The sequence below is a fragment of the Hyaena hyaena genome, unplaced genomic scaffold, assembly GCF_003009895.1.
Source record: "Hyaena hyaena isolate Hyena2069 unplaced genomic scaffold, ASM300989v1 scaffold_729, whole genome shotgun sequence".
NCBI classification, from domain to species: domain Eukaryota; kingdom Metazoa; phylum Chordata; class Mammalia; order Carnivora; family Hyaenidae; genus Hyaena; species Hyaena hyaena.
This window is the reverse complement of record NW_024081361.1, coordinates 915,436-943,260: the sequence shown is the minus strand read 5'-3', so window position 1 is coordinate 943,260 and position 27,825 is coordinate 915,436. Positions and strand designations below refer to the sequence as shown.

General features: G+C 37.3%; 1 protein-coding gene across 1 annotated transcript; it reads right to left on the bottom strand.

Annotated features, from left to right (window-relative positions):
* Positions 1-47: 47 nt before the first annotated feature.
* Positions 48-27,121, bottom strand: ZDBF2 (zinc finger DBF-type containing 2). The gene is made up of 8 exons (XM_039218012.1): positions 27,041-27,121; positions 25,859-25,962; positions 20,674-20,801; positions 12,055-13,648; positions 10,698-11,787; positions 10,205-10,526; positions 6,115-10,087; positions 48-294 (listed from the first exon to the last, which is right to left on the bottom strand). Exons 2-8 carry the CDS (start codon positions 25,916-25,918, stop codon positions 196-198), a joined length of 7,266 nt encoding a protein of 2,421 aa, XP_039073943.1. The 5' UTR covers positions 25,919-25,962; positions 27,041-27,121; the 3' UTR covers positions 48-195.
* Positions 27,122-27,825: the final 704 nt, after the last annotated feature.

Below are 27,825 nucleotides of genomic sequence, written 5' to 3'. Positions count from 1 at the left end.
AATAAACGTTTAAAAAAAATTTTTAATGGCAAAGCTTTCATCAACTTCTAAAAGGTCCACTTCATTATGGATAATACTAAAATTTAGCTTTGTCTTGATTCTGCCACTTTTATTTTGCCTCATGTTCTGCCTCTTCACATGATCATCCAGCACAGCTGAAGAAATGTCCTAGCTCCAAATGCTACCTGGCAGTTGCTACTTGATGACACTGGGCAATTTGAGGTTACTATTTGTTCTCAAAAGACGGTCACACTTTGTCATGCAACTTTTTATATTCGACTTGAGATGCTTTCTCTGCAGTAAAAAAAAAAAAAAAAGAAAGCCACCTTGTAGTTGTGCTAGGCTATTGGTGTGAAGTAGTACACCCAGTATGAAAACCTGAAGATTATCATTAAAAAGGGTTAAGATGTTTTTCTGACTATAGAACCATCAATGCTACCTCAAATACTCACCTAAACATATCCTAGATGTAAGAAGGTCACTGTGTTAAACTATAGTAATAACAGTTACTAGGCTACCAACATCTGGTACAGTGAAATAATTATGATAGATAATATTTTCAAGCGGTCATTCACCTAGTAAAACAATTTCAGCTCAATAGACAACAGAGTATCATTTATTACCTATGACTCCAATTACAACTCTCCAAAAAAAGTAATAAACCTTCTATTTTTCCAATTCAAAAGGACTGATAACAACTCACACATCTAATGTATATATTAAGTTTCCCTTAAGAAGTCTCTTCTGTGCCCTGATAAGACAATATCTAAGGGAGTCTACATATAAAAATTCATTTTGATGCATCAAACCAACACAAGATAGACTATTCATAATAATGCAAACACAGGAAAGCAATCCTTCCAGATAAGTGAGAAATGCTTTGCAAATGGTCTCTGTGCAGAAAGTTGAGACAGTTTTCCATGCCAAATAGCAGTGTCCAGTGTTATCTATATGGGTTTATTAATGATCTTTTGAAAGTTTAAGAATTATGTTGCTGGTTCGCTAACTTACCACTATTAAAATTCTTTCACTCATTATCAGCTAATGAACATGAATAACTAGAGGCTTGTGTGTTTGATGCTTAGCACCCACCAAAGGACCTGGCATGTAGTAGGGGTTTAAGTTACATATGTTAAGTGTACACATAAACTACTATCTTAGCTGATGAGTTAGATGATAAATGTAACAAAAAAAAATTCAGTCATAACTGCCTCAAAATTCAGTTGTGAAAAAAATGTATATGTTAATAACTCAATGTTCCCACTATGAAAGCCCCCATTTCAGATTATTAAAAGTTATTCCTCTAAGATAAAGACAAAGACGGGATATTTTCAATCACCACTTTTATTCAAACTGACATCACATGGCTGCAGTTATGATACATTGAGAAGTCCACAGAATTTCTGCCCCCCCCCCCAAAAAAGCATTAACTATAAAGAAACACCAGACAAACTGAGGGACATTCCACAAAGAAACTGGTTTGCACACTTCAAAATGTCAAGTTATTAAATACAAAGAAAGGCTGAGGAACTGCTCCGTAAAGAAGGAAACTAAACAGTCAGGAAACTAAACAGTCATGACCATATGTGATCCTGGATCAAATCCTGGACCTCTAGAGGACATTTTGGAACAATCTGTAAATTCCAAATGAGGTCTATGGAGAAGACGGGTATAACAGTGTGGATTCTGATGGTGTGCACTGGGTTACACAGAAGAATGATTTTAAAGAAGAATGACCAGTACCATCACCAACACTTCCTGGCTCTACAGCACATGTACATTAGGATAACGGGCACCTTGGATGTGATTCTCAGCTCGGTTACATTCAAGCAATCCACTGTGAGAAGATTGAGAACACAGGATAATGTGTTGACACTGAAAATGAGAATTCACAAAGCACAGTGGAAAGACTGCAAAGATAGGCAGTAAAGGGAGTTAAAGACAGGGGAAGTATAAAGCATTCAAGTATGGGATAAGGGCACTTAAAAAGGCAGATATCCAGGTGGTCTTGGAATTAGGGTAGTAATCAAGGGTAACAGGTATGAGAGTCATAAAGGAACAGCTAGCCTCAAGCCTAACAGCTTTTATCATATTGATCAGGAGACCAGCACTCTGTTACCAGCTTCATTAAAAACTAATTATAAATACTACTCAGCAATTAAAAAAAGAACAAAATACTGATACATGCTACAACATGAATGACCCTCAAACACACTATAGTAACTGAAAGAAGCCAGATACAAAGACCACATATTGTACGATGCCATTTATATGAAATGTCCAGAAAAGGCTAAACTATACAGACAGTAGATTAGTGGTGTCCTGGCACCGGGGATGGACTGTGATCCCCATTTGATTACATTAAACAACAACTCATGTGTAATCCCAAAATTGAGGCATAGAGCTATTTAGTGACAATCACAGTACATAACTCGTAAGGGCTCTTTGAAGATCAAATGAGATAACACAGTTTAAAAGCTTAGAACAGTGCCCGGCACTTGTAAGGGCTCAAGATGTACACGCGCGCACACACACACGTCCAGCTTAAAAACTTAGAAAATAAAATGCATGTAAAAAAAAAAAACACAACAACATGCATATAATAAATTATAAACGTAAATAAAGTATAAGTTCATACTTAATTAAAAGACTCGGCAACAAATTATAGTTCACCCGAAACCTATTTCTTAATCAAAATAAACAGTTTAAAATTATTTGGGGAGAACTTTTTAAATATACATATAAAGTATAAGAACAAAGGAAACTTACTACATTATTTCCCTAATATTTGGGGTCTAAATAAAGTTTCGGAAAATGTTGAGACTCTTCCTCAGCCTCTCATCTTCTCAAGTTGACATTTTGATGTGTTAATTCCCTAATTACATTATTTTTTTAGTATGTTCCGCATTTTATTTCTCTATATAAAGGTCCTTTATTGAATATGGACATCCATCACATTTTTTTTACTTGAGTAATTTTTTATCACAAAGAGTAGGCTGTTGCTACATCTTAACAATATAATCCGGGACCAAAAAAACCCAGAAATCAATGCTATGGAGGCCAAAGGCCCCTACCTCAGTGACATACGTACACCTTTCCATGTCTTCTTGTCCTTTCTAATAGACGCTGTGACACCGGAGGCGCCAAAGCTCTCTCTTCCCAGTAGGTGTCAAATAATGGTGTGAGTACCGCCTCCTGAACTCAATCCGGTTCATTGACTCTTCCAATACAGGTATACAAAGTGAAAAGTTGCTAACCCACTACGCCACCAGTCAATTAAATAGCTGTTTCATTTTAATCCTTTGAAATAACTACTCCATGAACATACCTGTATCTCTTTGGTTAAACTATTTCCTCACCAGCATCAACATTTATATTCTATTTATTATCTCTAAGACCATTTATAAAATGAACTTGTTTTTGTTACTCTCTGATTCCTTAAGTATTCCCAGAAAAGCTTCCTAACATGAGGAGAAAGTAGAGACAAATTTCAATACTTGATAAATTTTATCTTGATAACTTTGAAAACAAATTTACTCTTTAAACTGCATTATAAAAAATACATTAGTCTTCACATTAGCTTTACATGGAAATATATACTTGCTTGAATATTTAAATATAGTTTCTCTTTACCAAAAAGTGTCACTCAGAGCCCTAATTACACAAATAATTTAAATGCACAAATGCAAAACACACTTCACACAATATTGTCCACATACTGTATAACTTGGGACAATTATAATAAAAATCTATGCAAGATACTGAACAAGGACAATATTAATAAAATATTCATTGTGGTTATAATTTGATTTTTTACTATTAAAAGAATTTAATGCATTATTGAATACACAAAAAACATCCAACTGTTTCATCTAATCTGCAAATTAAGCCAAAATATATTTCGACAAAGGGGCACATCTTGCATCCTACCAAATTCTGTTAAGTAATTCATTTCTAATTTAAATTATAATTTTTACAATTTCAAGTTTTCAAGCTTGTCTAAAATAATGATTACAGGAACTTATAAATATTTCCAAAATGTTAAAAAAAATAATTAGGACTGTATTATACTTTGATATTTTTAGTAATATAAATTTTAAATATAAACCTTTTTTCTCTCAAAAAATGGTATTTAGAAGTTTCCAATGTGAAAAAAGTAGTAAAATTTATTAACTGCTTTTGATCATTTGAATGATAAGAACTGTCCTCTCTGCATGATGTAATCACAATAGATATGCTACATCGTAATTATGGAGTACATTATTTCCATGTGATCTCTTGCTTTTTAACTTAAACCAAAAGCATCCAGAATGCCTACTAATAGTACTTAAGGAAATTACAGTGTCTAATCTATAGGCAAAAAAGACACCAATACCCACAAATAGAATATTTTTACATATTAGCTGCTTGTTTACTTCCTAATCAGTAGGACAGTTTTCTTTCTAAATGAGAATTGGAGGATTATTTTAAACTTGTGGCCTATAGTGCTGTTTTAAAGAAGGGGAATTAAAATATGTTTGTATAGGAGGCAGGGTTGACATTGTTTTGCAACGAAAAATATAAACATTTGTCCATTTTTTTCAACAGAATAATTGTTTTAAGTTTCGAAGTAAAGAAATTACAACAGAACACCATCATAACGTACCCACAGGTTAAAAATGGCCCCTGAAATAAAACTACATTTAGACACCAACTGTTACACTATATTTCATTAATTCTAAAGTAACACATTTTTATCTCTGAAATCATGGTACACTGATCTAGTTTCAATAAAATATGGTTTATACAATGTAGTCGAAATTCAGGTTTCCTTTAACATTAATGATAGAGTAGGATCCAGGATCCTTGTCTTAACAGGATAATCGGATGCATCGATACCAGCTCAACCAGTGTTCCTGAATAAAGGACTCAAACATATTCTGAGTATCTCAGACCCAACTGCTTATCTTAACATCTTTTGTTTGAACTATTAAAATCAGATAGCAAGTTTAAGGAAAGTCAAACTACTGTACAAATATGTCGTTTTTCACTTGCAAAATTGGCCTCCAGGTAGGCTATCGGTTTTATTAGACCTTTTGAAATATTAAGATTACAAATAGTTTGTTAATGGCAACCATTAATGGTCTGCCCAAATTACCAAACCAGTAATTTCAGTTCAAGCTGTTACAAAAAATGATATGGTAGTGGCTGAAATATTTTTAAGAGGTAAGGCCATGAGATAACCCAGATTTTAATAATAAACCACCAACACTTCAGGTGGAGGGGAATAAAGGTGGTGGAAAACATTAATTACACTGGCAAGATCATTTTCCCATTAAGATCTAATAATGCTAAAGAAAAACCTACAGACATTGTATATGCGCATGTGTCCAAATAAGGAAAGTCAGAGACTTGCAGATCCAATTTAAATGAAGCAGGAGGAGTTTGTGTTTAAGTATATAAAATCACTAGGCAGTTTTTAAAAACTGGGTTAAAGATTATGGAATCTCATTTTCTTGAATGCTTTTAAAAGTAAGATACATTATGTTTTGTTTCTGATCATTTAAATCAACCTCATTCAAAAGTTGAGATAACTTACTATAGTTTCTTCTTAAGTATCCAGTCAGAATATGGTATTGACAATACCACTCTGAAACACACAGAATATAGGACATATTCATTTGTTCCAATTTTTAAAAAGTAAAAATAAGGTAGCATTGTTTGCCACATTCATTTTTGCAATATCATAACCTGCTGACATGAGATACAATCATAAAAAATAAATAAGAAGGACATGATTTGAGGAAGAAAAATGTATACTATGCTAAATTATGGGTATAAATTAAAATGAAGCTCTTCTACAGCATAAGGACAAAGGATGTGTCTGAATCTTTAGGAAAAAAAAGGACCTTAAACACGAATTTTAAATGAATTATAAAAATTCTGAAAAATAATGTCTGTAGCAAAATAGTTGAAGGTTAATTTTTTTACCAAAGCTGGGAAAGCTATGTGCACAAAATGTATTTCAAGTCAAGTACGGAATCCTCAGCTAGCCTAACAGAAACGCTTCTAGGTGGCCTCATCAACCTGCGGTTTGTCTGACAGCCGAGTCCTCACCCTATCAGAGTACGGTACCTGAGAATATAAGCTTCTCAAAGCGTATCTTTTAACAGGTCTAGAAGAGTTTCTCCTTTTTATCCTAGAGCGTTTTTTGCCATTCCTCCTTCTTCCTGCAGCGGGCCAAGAATCCTGCACAGGTGGCTTGAAAGTACAGCAAGGGACTCCTCCTAACTGCCCGTCAGCAGCTGCCACCGACGGAACCTGCGGAACCAACGGAACCGGTGGAACCGAGGGAACCGGTGGAACCGACGGAGCCGCCGGAACAAAGGGAACCGGCGGAACCGTGGGAACCGACGGAACCGTGGGAACCGGCGGGCTCAAAAGCATTTTGGCTGGTTTCTTCGCCTTCTTTAACTTGGTGACGTCACATTTTTTCTTAAGATGCAGTCGAATAAAGGCGCTCCTGGACTGATATTTGCGACGCAGAAAAACAGAGTATTTTGAAATATACTTGCTAATTATATCACTTAGTTTGGTCCGAATCCAAATTGACTGTTTTTCTGAAGCGATTCGGGTTTTGGGCTGGAGAGCAATTGGTTTATAAACCTTCTGCGGAAAACCAGGCTTGCTAGTTTTCATCTTCCTTCTCTGAATTTTCTTTTTACTTTGTAGGATCTTACGTGGAGCTGATTTGGGGGAGGTTACGGCAGCATCGCGGTTTACAGGAGTTGACTGGAAATTACTTCTGACTGGAACTTCACTAGCTCTCGAAGTCCCTGGTCTTGGCACACGCTCGGGAGAAATATGGGCCCCTGGGTAGGCCATTAGTTCATCTCTTAGTGTCAAAATGCCTGTTGGATCAAAGCCTTCTGCAGGAGCATCTTCATCTGAACTGGAGCTTGGGTCGTTCAAGTGAATTTGATGCCAGTTATTTCTATCAGTTTCTGGAGGATTCGTTACAATTTTCTTAGTCAATGGGTCGTAGTAATCAAAGGACCTCCGCTTATATTTGTACTGTATGCTAACATCTCGACTACTTCTGCCACCAAGGTACTTTTTAGAAAAGTTGAAGGATTCGCCATTCTGAAATTTCATATTTGAAGAAATAACATAGACTAAGGCATTGGGTTGCAAAGGCTTCAAAACTTTAGTACATGTTTCAGGAAATTCAAGTGTTCCAATTTGCACTCTGTTTTTCATTTTTCTGTCTTTCTGTAAAAGTAAACGCTTCCTTGTTCGCAAGTCTTCCTCTGGTCCACTTCCTTTTGTCACTGACTCTTTTATGAGATTGGTTTGAGTTCCATGGCTGACTTTTACAGCCTGGCATCGAGAAGCCACTCGCCAGGATTGTTCATAAGGCCTCTTTGCTATAGGATGATGGCTAGGTTTATCTAAGGCCACTGAAAAGTCATCAGTATCTGAAATGCCACCTGCATTATCATCACAGTCTGAAAAAACTTGAATTGCTGCAGTGTCCTGACTAACGTCAGCCCAGGTAATCTTTTTTCCTTTATTCAAATTTTTTTTTTTTACTTTCCTGGTCTCGCAGTCGTCATCAAAGTAGCAGTGGAAACGACCTTCCTTAAATTCCTTCACGAGAGCATTAATCTTCATGTCATCTTCTCTCATTATTTGAGACCATGTCTTCCCAACAAATGAAGGCGGGACATGAGGCAAGGCTTCCAGAACTGGTTCATCAGGATTGTCTTCTATGACCTCCTTTGCTTTTTCCCGGTTCCTTGCAGAATCGCCCCTGAGAACAGGGCCTGAACGGGAGTCACGTCTTTTTTCTTTTAGGTCACCAGACCTCTTCTTAGACCCTTCCTTTCTATTAGCAGCTTCTTGACGCTTGCCGGTATTAGACTGAAGGGAGCGATCACACTGAAGAGAGCGACTCATCCCAGAACCGCATGGTTCACAGCTCATACTTCGTCGATCTGCAGATTTTAACTTCTGGTTTCCTTTACCAGCCCTCTGACGGCCTGCTGACCCAGGAGAGGCTTTACGAGACCCTGCAGAAGCCCTAGATTCACCGTGCTTATCTTTTCGGCCCGTAGTTTCTTCTTTCTTCTGACAAATATGGACTCCTTTAGCAGCTTTCTGAGGTTGTTTAGTCACAGGCTCAGAATGGTCTTCTCGTTTAAAATTTTTCTTAGGACGATCAGATCCACGACCCTTATCTTCAATAAGCTTCACCGTTTCTTTATCAGACCCTTGTGATGTCACAGACCTATCGGGGGGGTCAATTTGAAACTTTATTTCAGAACCATAAGACTCACAGCTTGCCTCTTGGAGAATAATATAGTCTTTCTTCTGGTTTACTACTCTGAAAGTCTCTTTGGGTTCATTTGTCATTGATTGAGGAGAGGCTTCACAAACATATCCTACTTCAGAATCACAAGAGTCACAGCACTCACCTAGATCAAAACCTTCTGTATTTATACAATCGACTTCTTTGACAGTCACGTGAGAGGAGTCAATCACTGGCTGAAAAGGGATATCAGACTCAGCAATCACTTCACAATCACTATCACTGGTCACCAGGTCCACAAAGAGCATCTTCGGTAGATTTGCTTCTTTAACCGACACCTGAAGTTCGTTAACCACAATTTCAAGAGGAACATCCGAATCACACATCATTTCAGAATCACTAGGTTCACTGGTCTTTACTTCCATGCCAAGATGCCGTTCCTTCGGAAGATCTATTTCTTTGCACACCACTTGAGACTGGTCAACTTCTAACTGAATATGAACACCAGAATCACATTTTATTTCAGAAACACTAGGTCCACAGTCCTTATTTTCTAGGTCATTATGACCCCTCTTTAGCGAGCTTATTTCTTTGACGGTCAGAGGAGACTGATCAGCTACAAAGTGAACAGGAACATCAGAATCATAACTTACTTCAAAGTCACCCAGTTTATAGCTCTTATCTTCCAGGTAAATATGGTCTTCCTTCCAAAGACTTACTTCTTTAACAGATTTTTGAAGCTGGTCAGCCACTGAGTGAAGATGGTCATCAGAAATAAAAGTTATTTCAGGACAAGAAACATTGCTCTTATCTTCCAAATTGACATGTTCCCCTTCCAAAATGTGTGGCTGCTCAACCACTGATTGAAGAGGGATATCTGAAACATAAATTATTTCAGAATCATTGGGTTCATAGCCCTTATCAGCCAGGCAAACATGTCCTTCCCTCAGAAGATTTATTTCTGCTGTAATAGCCTCTTGAATTTCATTAGCCACTGACTGGATTGGTTCATTAGAATCAAAATTTATTTTAGAACCAACGGGCTCCACAATCTTCCCTGGCAAGTCAACGTGCTCCTTCCAAAGGTTGATCTCCTTAACGACTTCTTCAGTTTGGCCAGCCACTGACTGAAAAAGGATATCAGAATCATACACAATTTCAAAACCCTTGGATTCATCCCTCTTATCTTCCACATCACCTTCATCCCTCTTATCTTCCACATCACCTTCATCCCTCTTATCTTCCACATCAACTTCATCCTTCCAAAGGCTTATTTCTTTAATAGTTTTTCTAACCTGGTCAGCCACTGACTGAAGAGGATCCTCAGAATCAAAACTTATTTCAGAACCACCAGACCGACTGTGCTTCTCTTCTAGCTCAACGTGGTCCTGATCCAAAACAGTTATTTGAGGTTGATCAACTACGGACTGAACCAAGAAATCAGAATCCAAACTCATTTCAGAACCACTACATTGGCTGTGCTTATCTTCCACATTCACATGACCTTCATTCTCACGGTTTACTCGTTTAACAGCCCGTTCAGGCTGATCAGCCACAGGCTGAAGAGAAACACCAAAACCATGGATTAATTTAGAGCCACTAGTTTCAAACACTTTATTTTGCAGTCCAATATTCTCTTTCTTCCACAGGGTTGTTCTCCTAACCACTTCCTGAAATTGCCTAGTCAATGGCTGAAGAGCGTCACCACAATCAAACCTTACCTTACAATGACTAGGTTCACTGTTTTTATCTTCCAGATGAACATTTCTTTCCTTCAGGAGGGTTGTCTGAGGTTGACCAATGACCGAATGAAAAGGGGCTCCAACATCCAAGTTTACTGCAAAACCTCTCGAGGCAGTACTTTCACCTTCTGGGTCAACACGGTCCTCCTTCAAAACAGCGATGTGAGGTGTTTCAGTCATTGACTGAGGGGGGACGTCAGCCTCAAACATTATTCCAGAGCTACTGTATTTGTCATGTGTTTCTGGAACATGTTCTTCTTTCTGAACACTGATTTCTTTGACAGCTATCTGAGGTTCAGTCACTAAATAATGAGGAACATCAGAACCTGTTTCAGAACCGCTAGCTTTAGCATTTTTACTCTGTAATTTAATAAGCTTTTCTTTTTGAAGCCATATTTCTTTAACAGACAGTTCAGGCTTGTGAGTCACTGACTGATGAAGGTGGACACCAGCATCCAAACTTGTTTCATAAACACTTAATCCATTATCCTTATCTTGTAGCTTTATGTGTTCTTTCTGATGGCTTGTTTCTTGAACAGCTATATTAGGATGATCAGTCACTAAATGAAAAGAACTGTCAGGTTCAGCTATGTTAGGATGATCAGTCACTAAATGAAAAGAAATGTCAGGTTTTAGGCTGATTTCAGAAATACCAGGTCCATTACCTTTATTTTCTAAGTGTATGTGCTCTTCTTTCTGAAGGTTTACTTCTTGAATGGGATCTTGAGAATGTCCAGGAATTGAATGAAAAATATCATAATCCAAGTTTAATTCAGAAGCACTAGGTTCATTTACCTTATTGTCCAAGTAGATCTGCTCTTCTTTGTGAAGACTTAGCTTTTCCAAAGCTACTTCAGGAGGGCTAATCACTGAATGAGGAGGGACATAAAAATCCAAACTTATTTCAGAACCACTGGGTTCATCATTCTTCCTTCCCAAGTGTATATATTCTTCTTTCTGAACGATTACTTCTTTAACAGCTAGTCCAGGTTGATTTGTCCCTGAATGAACAGGTATACCAGAATCAAAAGCTACTTCAGGAACACAAGACTTACTCATCTTATTTTCCAGAGGACTTGGTTCCTCCACATAAATAGCTACTTGAGACTGGTCACCTCCTGAGCGAGAAGCAGTATCAGAATCAAAAGTTATTCCAGAACTATTTGACCCACAGTGTTCTTCCAAGTTAATGTGCCTTTTTCTTATTTCGTCAATGTCCATCTCAGACTGCTCAGTACCTGACCTAACAGGGGGATCAGATTCAAAAGTCAGCTCAGAACTGGAACACCCATAGCTCTTAACTTCTATATCGACATTTAACTCTTTCAGGCTTATTTCACCCAGAGCCCCTTGACGTTGATCACTAGCTGACTGGTAAAGAGAAGCATTAGAATCAAAGCTCTGATCAGAATTGCTAGACTTAACACTCTTATTCTCCAGGTCAACAGCTACTTCTCGAGGGCTTACTTTTTTAACTATTACTCCGGACTGGCCAGCCACTAAGCGGGCATCGGTGTGAAAACTCATTTCAGAACCATGAGAATCATAGCTCATATCCACAGGTTCATTCTTCTCTTCCAGAAGATGGATTTCTTCAGCAGCCCTCTGAGATTCATCAGTCACTGTGTTGAGAGAGACAGCATAATCAAGATGTTCTTTAGCACTACTGAATTTATAGCCCTGATCTTTCAGATAGACATGCCTATCTTGTAGGTTTCTTTCTTTGACAACCAGTTGGGGATGGTCAATTACTGACTGAAGAGCAACAGGGTCAACTACTGACTGAAGAGCAACATGGTCAACTACTGACTGAAGAGCAACATGGTCAACTACTGACTGAAGAGCAACATGGTCAACTACTGACTGAAGAGCAAGAGGGTCAACTACTGACTGAAGAGCAAGAGGGTCAACTACTGACTGAAGAGCAACATGGTCAACTACTGACTGAAGAGCAACAGGGTCAACTACTGACTGAAGAGCAACATGGTCAACTACTGACTGAAGAGCAACAGGGTCAACTACTGACTGAAGAGAAACATCGTTATCAGTACTTGTTTCAGAACAACTTGATCCATAGTTCTTATCAACCAGGCCAATGTCAATCTTCTCAAGTTTTGCTTCTGTGACAGCCCCTGGGAGTTGGTCACTCACTGATTGAAGAGGCAAAGTAGAATCAGTACTTATTTCAGAGCTACTAGATCCATAGTTCTTATCAACCAAGTCAAGGTGTTCCTCCTTAGAAATGTTTACTTCATTTGCAGGCTGTTGGGTGTAGTCATCAGCTGACTGAGGTAAGGCATCACAATCAAAATTAATCTCAGAATCACTAGATTCATAGCTTTCATCAACCAGGCTAACAGGTTTTGCCTTCTGAACACTTACACCCTTAACAATTACTTGAGTTCGGTTGGTAGCCAACTGAAGAGAGCCAGCACAATCAGAACTTATTTCAGAAACATAAGATTTATTATTCATACACTGTACATCAGCATATTCTTCCTCTGAAATGCTTACTTCTTTGGCAGTCACTCTAGATTGCTCATTCAGTGAATGAAAAGAAGAATTGCAGTCAAAACTCAATTCAGAAGCTCTTGAGTCATAGTTTTTATCTTCTTGGTCAACTTGCTCCTCCTTCCAAAAGTCCTGTGCAGCCTCTTCGGGTTGATTAGATGCTGACTGAAGAGAGCCACGAGCAAACTTCGTTTCAGAAATCACTGAGCTCTTCTGTTCCAAAAAGGCTGACTTATTAAAACCCAAATGCTTTTCCTCTTGGATCTGATCCATACCAGAAAAGAATTTCTCACGGTGCTTTGCAGTAGCATCTTCAAAGAGTCCTTTATTAGAAGGCATGCCAGTTTTATTCACCCTGATTGCTTGGTGTACAGCCAATTTGGAAAGAGATTCAGATTTTGAGGAGCCTTCAGTACCCATAAATCCACGCACTTTAGTGCCAGTTGAGAAAATTTTACGCTGAGATTTTACATCTTCCTGTATAATCAATTTATCTGAATTTGTACATAAAGATTTTCTATCTGATTCTTTACGTTTCTGATAGGAAACTGAAGATGTTTCTAGAGTGGATGATAGCACAGATTTTCTAGAACCCCTCTCTGGCTGTTCAAGGTATCTGTCAACTTTGTTTGGGTCACATCTTCTGACTGGATCCAAACTGGCTACTGCTGGTGACCTAGTAGTTTTAGTTGTAACTGGTCTATCATAGGAGCTTCCAGGTATACAACTAGCAGGAGCACTAGAAATCACCGAGGGACATATTAAGCTCTGCCGATTATTTGTAGCTCGACCAATACCAACTGGATTAAATTCTTTCCTACCACTCCCAATTTTATCCACAAACTCCAAGGGCTGCTGCTGTCCCTTCTCCAGTTTTTGAATAACTGATGGTCTAACTGAAACCCCCTGTATATATTCCTGAGATTTACTAGGTCTAGAATGTAGCTCTTTACTAGGTTCAAAACCCCTGGCGGAGCTCTCTGCTTTGACACTAGCAGTATCATCAGTCATTTCTTCAGAAACAGAATCATCGATGGGAACCACTTCAGGAGGTGACGCAGCAGGTGACACCATATTCGTAAGAAGTCTCTCATTTTGCATGGATCTAAAAAGCAAGGAAAAAAATCCATAAAGACATTCTAATATCTAAATGTTAAGGTAAAGTCATAATAAAGGTTATTTTCTTTCCATCCTGGGCCCAACTGTTAGAGGACAAAGAATCAAGGCAATCACATGAGGCTATACACTGTACATATTTTCAGGTAGGTAAGCCAGCGCAAAAGACAGAGGTGGCTCCACCAACTGCTACTTGATGAACATAAATGGCAGGGCACCTGGATGGCTCAGTTGGCTGAGTGTCCAAGTCTTGGTTTCAGCTCAGGTCATGATCTCACAGTTCTTGAGTTCGAGCCCCATGTCAGGCTCTGCCCTGACAGCACAGAGCCTACTCAGGATTCTCTCTCCCTCTCTCTCTGCCCCATCCCCACCCGCAATCTCTCTCTCTCAAAATAAATAAACTTTAAAAAAATTTTAATTAAAAAAAAAAAAACACAAACGGCTCCTAAACATGAAAAACTATTTTTTTTAAGAAAGCCATATATCAGAGTGGTAAATAGGAAAAGGTGTAACATCAGTCACTTCACCTTCCAGGCTTCAGTTATCTCCTAGAGAAAAAATATAATTTTCCCTCAAGAGATTGTTTTGATGAGTAAATTCGTAGTTCTATATAAAGAGCATTTTTTAAAAGCCTGGAAAATAGTAATCATTCACAAATGTTAGTTAGCCATATTACCTTAACACATTGTCGTTTCTTTTCAAGCGTTTATTTAAATTCCGGTTAGTTAACATAAAGTATTACATATTAGCTTCAGGTCTACAATATAGTGATTAAACACTTCCATATAATACCAGTGCTCATCGTATAACAACTGCCCTCCTTAATCCCCATCACCTATTTCACCCACCCTCCTACCCACCTCCCCTCTAGTAATCAACAGATTGTTCTCTATAGTCAGTCTGTTTCTTGGTTTGTCTCTCCCTCTCTTTTTTCCCTATGCTCGTTTGTTCTGTTTCTTAAATTCCACATATGGTAAAAATCATACAGTATTTGTCTTTCTCTGACTGATTTCGCTTAGCATAATACTCTCTAGCTCAATCCACATGGTTAAAATGGCAAGATTCTATTCTTTTTCATGGCTAAGCAATATTCCATTGCATATATATATGCGTGTGTGTGTGTGTGTGTGTGTGTGTGTGTGTATTATGGAAACAGCCCAAATGTCCACTGACTGATAAATAGATAAAAAATAGATGTGGCACAGAGCCTGGAACCTGCTTCGAATTCTGTGTCTCCTTCTCTCTCTCTCTCTCTGCCCCTCCCCAACTCATGCACGTTCTCACTCCCTCTCTCTCTCAAAAGTAACCAAACATTAGGGGGAAAAAAGCAACCTACCAAATGGGAGGAGAGATTTTCAAATGACATATCTGATAAAGGGTTAGTATCCAAAATACATAAAGAATTTCTACAATTCAACACACCAAAAACAAATAATCCAATTTTTAAAAAATGGACAGAAGACATGAGCAGACATTTTTCCAAAGAAGATATAACAGATGGCCAACAGACACACAAAAAGATACTCACTTATTATCAGGGAAATACAAATCAAAAACCTACGAAGAGATATCACCTCACACCTGTCAGAATAGCTTAAAATCAACAACACAAGAAATAACAGGTGTTGGCGAGGATGCGGAGAAAGGGGAACCCTCTTGCACTGTTGGTGGGAATGCAAGCTGGTACAGCAGCCACTCTGGAAAGCAGTATGGAGGTTCCTCACAAAGTTAAAACTAGAACTACCCTATGATCCAGCAATTGCACTACTAGGCATTTACCCAGAGACTACAAAAGTACTAATTCAAATGGATACAAGCACCCCAGTGTTCATAGCAACACATTGCTTTGGCAAGGGTGTCATGACATAGGCACTTTAATACACTGTTAGTAGGAATAGAGGTTAACTGAATCTCTATGAAAAACAATCTGGCAATGTCTATTAATAAATTAAAAATGCCAAGAGGAGTCTAAGGAGACGTGGCGAGTTAATGGAACATGGTTAGCCTAGATGGGATCTTGAAACAAAAAAAAAGACATTAGGTAAAAACTAAAAATACTGAATAAACTACAGAACTTAATGTATTAATACTGATTCATTAACTGTAGCAAATGTACCATAACAGTGCAAGTTGTTAGTAATAGGGAAGCTAGGTGGGGAGGCTTACAGTAACTCTGTGTACTACCTTCTCAAGTTTTCTGTTCATCTTAAAACTGTCCTAAACTGTAGTCTTTTAAAAATAAGTTTTTTAAAATACATGAGCACCTAAAAGGTACCTTTATGAAACACTTTTCAATTTGGAAGATGCCTCAATCATCTAAGAGAAATGTATATACGTGTCAGCCACATGCAATTTTTTAAAAGCTTTTACTTTTAAGTAATCTCCACACCCAACGTGGAGCTCAAACTCACAACCCCCAGATCAAGTTCGACTGACTGAGCCAGCCAGGCGCCCTGCAACTTTTTTTTAATATATCATAAATATGATTTCTTTCCCATGAAAATTTATCATAATTAACACTAAAATAACTTTTTTTGGTATTTGTAAAGTTAAAATGTTAACCCAGGTATCAAAATAATATGATGGGACAAAAAAATTCCAAATTTTTTCACACTTCTGAATTCTAATCAATAAAACTGCAGTAGAGATACCACTTTACCCTAGTTTCTCAGAAGCCCTGAAGACCATCCCCGTTTATTTGTCTTAAAGACTATCACAAAGGTCTCAAAATAAAATTAATCTTATAACATTTGGCAAAGAAAAGAAAGTAAGGCAGAATCATAAAATCAAACAATTAGGCAAAACCCCACAAAAGTTAGGGTTCACCACCTGGACGCTTTGATTTACATCTGTATGTGCTTAAAACTAACACCTAAACTACAATCTACATTTCTACTCATTTTAAACTAATTTTACACCAAAAAGCCCTCTAAAGATCTAACCACTCAAGATTTAAAACCCCTCTTTTATAGAAGTCTTGTGCTAAATTTTTAAGATCTATAAATAAAATCTTAGAACTATATATCAAATCTATGAGATGTGATCAAAATGGAAACCTGACACTTTTAAGTCTTCCACTAAAAGAGGATTTACTAGACACAAATGAATTCAATGAGCGCTTAATTCAGAAAGATAGAAAAAACAACCAGGACGCCTGGGTGGCAGAGTCCGTTAAGTCTCTGACTCTTGATCTTGGCTCAGGTCATGATCTCAGTTTGTGAGTTCTGAGCCCCACAAAGGGCTCTATGCTGGGATTCTGTCCCTCCTTTTCTCTGTCCCTCCCCTGCTTGTGCTCGCTTTTTCTCTATCAAAATAAATAAACTTAATTTTTTAAAAAAACGTAAAATAACCGATTTCCCCCCACGCAAGAAATTTGAGGAAATAAATTAAGAAAAAGAAACACCAATAAACAGAAAACAAAAGCAAATCAAGAGCTGATTTTCAAGAAGGCTAAAATAATAGAAAAACCTGCAATGTCTAGGTAAGGGGGAAGAGAGAAGAAACTTTAAAGAATCAACTCTGTAATTCAGAATGCTTACAATTGTAAGTAATATGTTGCATGGGATTTAAAAACCTCAAGATAAGAAAATGTAATTCAAAATCAGATATATAGACATTCACACAAATACAAGAATTTAGCTTATGCTACAGATGACATCTTTTTTATTTTTAAAGTAATCTCCACACCCAATGTGGGGCTCGAACTCACAACTGGAGATCAAGAGTCGTGTGCGCTACCAACAGAGCCAGCCAGGTGGCCCTCCAGTGACATTTTATATCAGTGGAGACCATATATGTTTATTTAAAAAAAATAATAAACCCCACCTCACACCACGTATAAAAACAAACTCCAGGAAGATGAAAAATATTTAAAAGTAAAATAAGGACATGAAGGAAAAGACATGAAAGAAGCCATAAAGGAAAAGTCCCCTTGTATCTAATTATGCCAAAATGTTTCATTTCTATATAGTAAAAGACAATACACACGGATCAAAGACATTTGACAGATTCTGAGAAAAGAGTCACAACATATTTTAAGATATAAAAGACTATTATCTATAAATATTGCATACACATTCAAAATATACAAATAATTCAACAGCAAAACAGGCAAATCTACAAACAATTCGTAAAATAAACATAAGGCTAATAAACATATATAAAGAGACAATCTATTTTATTCAGAAGTAAACAAAGACTTACTAAGGGACATATGGTTTTAGCCTCTTAGGTTAGATGGGGGAGGGGGGGTGGCTGCTTATCCCAGTGTTACCAAGAGAGGTAAGAACCAAGCATTCTCATAGACTACTATGTATACGTATATTAGATAAATTGCATATAAATTGGCATAGCCTTCTAGGAAGTGTCTCTCAAGAATTTTAAATTTCCACACACACACCTCGAGCAACAAAATAAATAACAGTAAAGGATTAAAGCCCACAGAAGACACATCCAGGGGTTTATAATGATATGGATAACTTAATAAATAAGTGAGGGAACAAGAAAGCCCTTCTTCATAAAGGTAGAATTCTGATTAATACACATAAAAACTGTTTCAGGAAGACTCATCAATCAGTGTTTAATATAAGTGAGTGGAGGTACAATAAGAAACAGTATTTATTTACATAGTCTCAAAGTCCTTGTTATGAATTATGGGGCAAAAGGAACACTGCAGTAGACAAGCCACCTTAATTAAGAGATCCAAGTTAACATAACCAGCCGTGAGGCATGGCAACCTCATGGGTCTCTTGATACACTGAGAAGGGCACACCAACTATAATTTGTTCTTCTCCCCACATGCGTAACCAAAGTTTAATCATGAGAAAATGTCAGGCATACCCCAACTGGCGAATATCATACTAAATAAGTGGCCAGCAGTGTCCAAGTCTTGAAAGCAAAAGACCAAGGACTGTTCATGAATCAGGGAGATGAATAAGAAGATGGGACCACTAAATGCCATGTGTGATCCTGGACTAAATCCTGGTCCCAAAATAAAGGACATTATTAGTAAGACAACTGACAAAATCTGAGTAAGGTCTACAAATAGTATAGCACCAATGTAATGTCATGGATTTGATCATTGTGACGTGACTCTTTTAGATTAAGTCAGGTGAAAGTTATACAAGAATTCCCTGTGTGAGTTTTGCACTTTTCTGTAAGCCTGAAACTGTTCTAAAACTAAAGGTTAAAAAATAGAAAATATTTTTGAAGGTCCAGAAACTTTAGCCCAGAAGTTCAAGTTCTAGAAATGTATACCACAGAAATAGCTGCATGTACAAAATGTGTGTTGAAGCCCTGCTTATACATGCTATAAACTGGATTTTTATACTCACCACAAGATAATCTTTCCAATGGCTAAAAAATAACATATTTTCTAAAAGTTTTCCCCCATTTAAACTATTCATCATTTGCTAAACTCTAGGTTGTGACTTGCAAAGCATTCAAGTTTATCCTTTTTCTAGAAATGCTGGTGCTTATCTCAACACCTAATTCTGCACCGATGGTGCTAATAATCTATTTTGCTTTCTCATACAGCTGTAGCTGCAAACTCGCCACAGTACTTAATCTAATCTTCTACCAATATTTTCCTTTAACATAGAACGTTAACTCTTACATGTTACCAAAATATTTTTATTAAAACTTCAGCCAAAAAAAACTGATAAAAGAGAAAGCTCTCAAGATACTGACAGATCATTAAAAAGTCATTCTATTTAAGGTCTCTTCTAGTCAGTTCAATTCATGTGTTCAATTCATGTGGAACTGACTTAGTTTTTACTTAGACTACCCTTACTCTGCACTACAGTCACCAGGTTGTCTGTTACGAATCGTTTACAAGCTACTATTGGGGCGCCTGGGTGGCTCAGTCAGTTTAGCATCCGACTTCGGCTCAGGTCATGATCTCAATCATTCATAGGTTTGAGCCCCACATCAGGCTCTGTGCTGACAGCTTTGGATTCTGTGTCTTCTTCTCTCTCTGCCCGTCCCCTGCCTGCTGTTTCTCTTGCTCTCGCTTTTGCTTTCTCTCTCAAAAATAAGCACACGTTAAAAAAAAAATTAAAAGGTGGATTACTACATGGCCATGAGAAAGAATGAAATCTGGCCATGTGTAGCAACATGGATGGATCTTGAGGGTGTTATGCTGAGCAAAATAAGTCAGGCAGAGAAGGACAGATACCATATGTTTGCACGTATAGGAGGATTAGGAGGAACTTAACAGAGGACCGTGGGGGAGAAGAAGGGGGGAAATGGTGGAGGAAAGGGAGGGAGGCAAACCATGAGAGACTCTTGAATGCTGAGAACAAACTGAGGACAGGTGGGGGGGGGGGAGAAGGGGGGAGATGGGCACGGAGGAGGGCACTTGTGGGGATGAGCACTGAGTGTTATACAGAAACCAACTTGACAATAAACTAAAAAAAAAAAAAACTAAAGAAAAGAAAGATCATTATAAAGAAAAAAATTAAAACCTATTTTTGTCCCCACCTTTTCCCCAACTTAATCCTATGACATTCTTTTTTTTTTTTTCAATATTTATATTTATTTCTAGGAGAGAGAGAGAGACAGCATGAGCAGGGGAGGGTCAGAGAGAGAGGGAGACACAGACTCTGAAACAGGCTCCAGGCTCTGAGCTGGCAGTCTCGACGCGGGGCTCGAACCCACGAACCGCGAGATCATGACCCAAGCGAAAGTCGGACGCTTAACCGACTAAGCCACCCAGGCGCCCCAATCCTATGACATTCTTAATGGAACACCTTAATGATATAAAATTGTTTATCTGCCTACAACTTTTATTTAGAGAAAAGCATGGTGTAGTCCCTACTACCCTTTACAGTGAAATTGCTTGTTTAAGCTAGGAAAAAATTTTAAGTAATTACAAAGAGAAGTTTACTAGATAAAATCTCACTTTATATTCCTTAAGTAAAAGATTCACTTTAAGAAGTACTAGCAAGTTAACATAAAAGTCTACTGTAACATATAGTAGCTATGTACGGATACAGTTGCGCTCAGCTACCTTACCTGCTTTCTTGAGAATGATACGGGTGATGGCGGAGTACATCCTGCAAGAAACGTTCCATCAAACTAGAGGTTCCCATCCTCTGTCGACTCTGTGTGGTCAAGTATCTGTGCTGAACACTGGACATATGCTGTTAAAAAAAGAAAAGTAACTGAACAGTCTTACATAGGTAATAGTCAGTAGTAGTGAGTTTCACAAATGGATTCGTTTATATACTCCTGGAAGAAGTATAAACTGATATAACCTTTCTATAAAGCAATTCTAAAATATGTATCTAAAAATCATACAACTACCTTTCCCTTGAATAAAATGATCACATTTCTCTAAATCTGTGCTAAGGAAATTATCTTAAATGTGGATGATGTATGCAAAAAAAAAAAAAAAAAAAGCATAACAAGAAAAAGCTGGAAGTCTCCAAAATGTCTAATAGTAAAATCCTTAAATTATAACATACCCTAAAATGTAATACTATACAGCTACCTAAAATAATACAAAGAATTTTAAATAACATGGAGAAATGTTACATATTAGAAGAAAAATGGAAGATGCAAAAATCACATGTATGCTTTTACCTGAAACTATAGTTTTAAAAGGTATAGACAAGTCAATGGAAGAAAATAAACCAAAATTTTAAAAGCATTTGTATCTGTGAGGTACACTTCTAGGTAGTTTAAAACTTTTTCTTATAAATTCTTTTATTTTTCCCGAGCAAGTATTTTTACAATAAAAATCTGTTCAAAGAGAGAAGAGAGTTGAATCACTGTATTCTTAAAAGCCAAAGACTAGGGCACCAGTCAGTTAAGCGTCTGGCTCTTGATTTCAGCTCAGGTCATGATCCCACCACGGGATCGCGCCTCCGCCAGGCTCTGCACTGATGTCTTCCAAAGGGGCTGTACCAATCTGTACCCTCACCAGCAAGGTGTCACAGTTGCCATCCCTCTATTTCCTCATCAACACCTGCTACTGTCAGTCTCTTTAATTTTAGCTACGGTAGAGCGGGTTTAATGCTGTATCACTGTTGCTTTAAATTTGCAATTTTTGTGACAGCTTTTCATCTTTAGTGGTCACCTGGATATCTTCTTTTATGATGTGTCTGTTCAAGTCTCTTCCTGTCTTTCAAATGCATGTTCTTTTATTTAATGAAGTGTAAAAATTATTTCTTCTCGACATGAGCTCTCTGCTCAATTATATGTGTCTCAAACACCGTCCTTCCCTCTGTGGCTCACCTTTTCACTTTTCCTTTTGGGGGCAGGGAGTTCATCAAGTGTATTTTTGCGAGCACACACTCGCATACACAGTAAATCCACAGCTTTCCCAGAAATAGTTACAGGACACCTCTCCACCTTCTTAATCATCTCCCAGTGTTTCTTAACTTTACTGCAGTCCAATTCACCAATTTTCTTCTCTGTCAGTGCTTTTTGTTACCAGTTTAGGAGATCTCTCCCTACCTCAAAAATCATAAAGATTTTCAATTTATTTCTATAAGTCTTACTGTTTTACCTGTAATATTTACATCTACAATCTACTTGAAATTGGTATTTGTATCCGGGATGATTTAGTGACAGAGTTTCATTTCTTCTTCTCCATATGGATATCCAATTGACCCAGCAGCATTTACTGAAGAAAGTCCTATCCTTACCATTCTTTAGCAGCCACACTTGTCACAAATCAAATATCCACATATGTGTCTGTTTCTGAAGTTTTTGGTTTATTTCCATGGTCTTTCTAATTTTGTACCACTGTCTTAAAGACTGTAGTTTAGTAATAAATTTTGATACCTGGCACACGAAGTCTCCTGACTTTGTTCTTCCACAAGACTCTCCTGGTTTTTCCTAGCCTTCTGCATGTGCATACAGATTTTTGGAACTGGCTTAATTTTCATTAAAAACAACTTTTCTAGGGGTCCCTGGCTCACTCAGTGGTGCAGTACGTGAGTCTTGATCCCTGGGTTGAAAGTTCGACCCCCTCGTTGGGTGTGGGGATTACTTAAAAATAAATTCTTGAAAAAACAAAAAAAAAGGTTCCTGGAATTTTGTTTGGAATTTCATTAAATCAACATATATGTTTGGGGAAAACTGGCATGTTTGTAATATTGATTTTTCCAAGTGGTGTATCACACCAATTATTTAATTTTTCTTATACTTCTCTCAGTGTTTATAGTTTTTTACGTAAAAACCTTACACATATTTTGTTATATTTATTCCTTAGAGTTCATGTTCTTGGATGCTATTATTAAATACCTTTTTTAGGTCTCGTTTTCTGTATGCTGTTGGATCTAAAAATACAATTTCTTTTTATATTGCCCAACAAGCTTATTAAACTCACTTATCAACTCTAATCATTTGCCCAGGTACCTTTCGGTTTTCGACATCTACAATCACAGTTTGTACAATGTACCATCACAGTTTTGTTTCTTTTCATCTAATCCTTATCATTTTAATTTCTTTCTTTCCTTATTTCCCTTGCTAGAATCTCTGATAACATACTGGATAGTTTAATTCAAGCATCAAGTCTATTTTCACTTAACATAGTATTGATGTATTTGGATTTAATCTTTGTTTTTATTTTTAAAACTGTTGCCATTACTCCTGCCTATATGATGTCCCTATGTCTCTTCTTTCTTTCCTTTTTGTGGACCATCTTTTATTATCCCATGTTCTCCACTTCTGTAAAGTTGGTAGGTAGTTATAGGCTAGGCTCTTTTTCTAGTCTATTAGTGCTAACAGATTGTAACAAGCAACCCTGACCTACCAAGATCCAGAATTACTTGTCACTTTTACTCTCTTCTTAAGCAAAGAATTAACTCAATTTACTCTCCTTCCAGTTTAAGTGCCGCTGTTGTCAATGCCACAAGATATCATGAATTTAGACCACCTGCTACCTTTCCCCTGCTCTTCATGACATCCCGTATCTCTAAGTTTCCAACTGAAATCACCTTCCTTCTGTCTGAAGAACTCTTTTTAGGATTTCCTTCAGTAAGGGTCTGTAACCAATAAATTCCCTTAATTTCGTTTTCTGAAAATATTTCTATTTCCTTTTTTTTCAAGGATATATTTATTAAGCATAGAATACTAAGTTGGTAGTTGTTTTCTTTCTTTTGGTTTCCATTGTTTCTGTTGAATATTCAGGTAGATCTGGGCCCTATATTTCTCCACTGCCTTTAGAGTTCTCCAAAGCTATGAAATTGATCGACTTATTTATTTATTTATTTAAGACTTTGTACTAAGTACAAATTACTTCAGCTGTCATCAATAGGGTTTTTTTTTTTTTTTGTCTTATTTATTTTGAGAGAGAAAGATAGAGACAGAGCACACGCACAAGCAAATAGGGGAAGGACAGATAGAGCATCCCAAGCAGGTTCTGTGCTGTCAGCACAGAGCCCAACATGGGGCTCTATCCCATAAACCGTGAGATCATGACCTGAGCCAAAACCAAGAGTCCTTCACTTAACCGAGTGAGCCCCTCAGGCACCCTGTCAACAGCCTTTTTAAGTGCCTGCTTAGTACATGAGTATCCAAATGTCTAAAAATTATTTTAAAGCTTACACAAAAAGTTATATGGAAATGCTTACTGAATAGAACTTCTAGTTGAAGATTTAATATTTTATTAATATCAAAAGCTCAACAAGTAATCGTCCAAGTCAAGTGGTGACATAATTTCTCGATCATGACAGAAACACTAAAGAGAGCTTTGAGATTTATTATCTGCTACCTCGTATTTATAACCAGCATCAGAAAGGTTTTTTCTATAAAAAGGCAGAGATGTGGAAATCACAATAACTTTTTCTTAGTATGAATTTATATGATGACTGTTGATAACTCAACAAAATAAATGCCACTAAACAGCAGAATTTTTACATAGGACAAACTCATCTTAGCTATCACTTAAGACAGAACTAAGTGATAAGCACTAACAGGACCAGAGCTTCATTATACTATTCCTTCACCTATGACACAATTCCACAGCTCAGACCCTGAAGAAAACCTTGAGACTCTTCCAAGTTAACAACCCCAGCCAAAAGACCTACAGCTACTATTCCTATGAATACTTACTTCACAATGCCCATATACAATGCTATGGACAAACTCTTTGGACAAAAAGAAAAGAAAGGAATACCACTCAATTCATTCTTTGAAGCCAGTACCATGCCAGTACTTAAATCAAAAACATCACAAGGAAATAAAGCTACAGACAATATTTCTTATGAATATAGACACAAAAATTCTCAACAAAATACTACCAAGCCAAATCCAGGAACATACAGAAGTATTAAGCACCATGACCAAGTGGGATTTAGCCCAGGGATGCAAAATTGGCTTAATAGCTAAAACTCAATCAATATTAATTGCTACAGACTGAATTGTGTCCTCCAGCCCCCAAATTCGTATGTTGAAGTCCTAGCTTTCGATGTGACTGTATTTGTAGACAGGGCTTCTAGGAGGTAATTCAAATCACAACATATAAGAAAATTAACTGAAAAATGAATCAAAGGCCTAAATGGAAGTACTAAAACTATAAAATTCTTAAGAGGAAAATATAAGGCATAACACGTCATGACCTTGGACCTGGCAATCTTTTATGACACCAAAAGCACAAGCAACAGGAGGAGGGGGAAAGAGCTAAATGTAACCACAGCAAACTTGAGAATGTTTGTGCATGAAAGCGTAATCTTGTAAGTCCTTACCTTATTCTGTAATGTCTTACAGCATCTAATTCTCTAAATTCTTCACCCCTCACTTAACAGCCGCCCTCCACCTTACCAGCACTGTGGCCACATGGGCTCCCGGCTTCTGGTTAGCATGACAGCCACCCCTCTGCCTAGAAACTCTTCCCGCAGATATGAGCAAGCCTGGATCCCACATTCATTCAAATCTCAACTCAAATGTCTGTCGCTCCTTAACCTTTCCAGGCCGCCCCGCCTAAGAGTGTACTCCTCTCTCTATTTTACTTTCCTCATAACACTTATCACAACCTGACATATTATGTTTATATGACTATGTATTTTCTGTCTTACTGCACTACAAAAGGCACTTGGATCTGTCCATGGCTATATCCTGAGAACTTTAAACGGTGTCTACCAATTAGAAGATTCACAACGATCCGTTGTTCAACGGATGAATAAATGAGTTTAATAAAATACATGACTAGGTCCTTTGAGGTATAACCGTGCTCACAGGATCCTCTCACCTGTTCCAGGTTATTATAGCGCACACAGCAATAGCTGCAGTATCCTTGTCTGTTCTGCATGCTGAATAACCAAAGTCAAGTGGCTACTGTCCGGGAATACTCAACTGGAAACAAAGAAAATGGTAAAAACAAACAAACAAAAAACAGTAAGTCCTTACTCCTGTGAGGAAAATACCTTTGATAATATCAGAGAACAGAAATTCATTCTCGAGTCCGACGCACTTTCCTACTTCAATAAATTACGAAATTAGATAAGGCTGCCATGAGCTACTGAATTGATCAGTGAGTGAGCCTTGAAGAGACAGGAGAGGTGTGCACGTTCTAACAGAGTGGTGTGTTGTTGACAGGTGAAGACCAGAGTCCATTTTTCATCAATTTTCTGATAACTTGTTAGAATTATTAGGAAATAGGTTCAGTACTCAGTCTGTAAAGACAAAGTCCTACGTCTGAGTTGGACCTAACATCAAATTCTGTCACAAGAGTAAAGATACGTGTATTTTCTGTTTAAGCCACATAGGTGCAGATTTTAAAATAAATTACCTGACATAATTACTAAAAATCAAAGTAACTAATTCGTGCCTTACACACAAGATGTTTCTCTTCTGACGACTACATAAACCAAATAAATAAGGGGTATTTTTTCCAGTTGGTGCAATGAGATTTCTCTACAAATAAAGTTTCCAAGTTGCTACCTCCTTAAAACTATAATCCTTCAACATTACATACTGCAATGGTTCCCAACCCAGGCTGAATATCAAAGTCATTCCCCAAAATTCTGGTTTAGTAGGGCTGAGACAGAGCCTAGGATTCAGAATTTCTTTCATTTCCCATGTAATTTTGTAACCAGTTCATTCACTGACACAAAGTGTTTAGAGTTAACAATTATTTTAAATAATAATTCAATATAATTTTAAGGTTTCTGCTGTTTTGTTAAAATGAAAACAGAATTGTTAAAAATTAATTTCATCAAGTTTTCATTCTAATTATTTTAAAAATTCTTGTCTGTTGAAGAATATATAACAGAACAATCTTATAATGTGTTGAGTATTTCTGATAAGATGATCCTGCAACACAAAAAGTTTACTCATTGAAATCAATATTTAGAAATGAAATCACAGCCTTAAAACCAATGAGAACAGAAGAGTTTTATTAAATTAAAATGCTATCATAACATCCACTTACCTGTTACTTTTTATTATGACAAACTTCAACTTTCTGACTTCCACACTTACGGGAAAATATAAATCAATTAAACCAGCCTCTGAAATGGAGAATAAATAAGACTTATTTAAAATTTGGTCTTTTTTCCATTATTTTACTTCACTTATTAACCTGAAGCAACAAAATGACACAGGTTGGTTTTTTTAAAAATGTTTATTTATTTTGGAGAGAAAGGAAGACAGACTACAAACGGGGAAGGGACAGACAGGGAGACACAGAATCTGAAGCAGGCTCCAGGCCCTGAGCTGTCATCACAGATCCCGATGCAGGGCTCGAACCCACAAACTGCAAGATCATGTCCAAAGCCAAAGTCAGACACTTAGGTGACTGAGCCACACAGGCGCCCCAGAGTGAAACAAGTTTTAAGTTGTATTTAGAGATATGGTCAATCTTCAGGCTAAGAGAACCCTAGGGTCTAACCGTGAACTTTGAAAATAATAAAATAACAAAGTTTTTAGTGCTTTGTTCAAAATATATTTGAAACAATCAATCACTGGTAATTACAGGCAAAATGAAAGTAGGAGTCTTAATATCATACACACATACAACTGAAATCCTTTACAGATTTTTTTGATCTTTGACACATACAGGCTTTAATTCCCATGCCATGATTATCTGCCATTTCTGTCATCTCATGTCACATCCATGCCACTGTGACAGTGAGCCACCGTGATGCAGAAGCACCTGATTGGCATTCAGAAGCACCTGATTGGCATTTTTTAAACTCTGCAGGCTAGAAACCCCAC

Coding starts and splice junctions, on each gene's coding strand:
- ZDBF2 (XM_039218012.1), bottom strand. CDS start 25,918: ATGCAGAACAGACAAGGATACTGCAGCTATTGCTGTGTGCGCTATAAT. Junction 13,649..20,673: donor TATCATTCTCAAGAAAGCAG/GTAAGGTAGCTG, acceptor CTTGCTTTTTAG/ATCCATGCAAAATGAGAGAC. Junction 11,788..12,054: donor ACGATGTTTCTCTTCAGTCA/GTAGTTGACCCT, acceptor GTTGCTCTTCAG/TCAGTAATTGACCATCCCCA.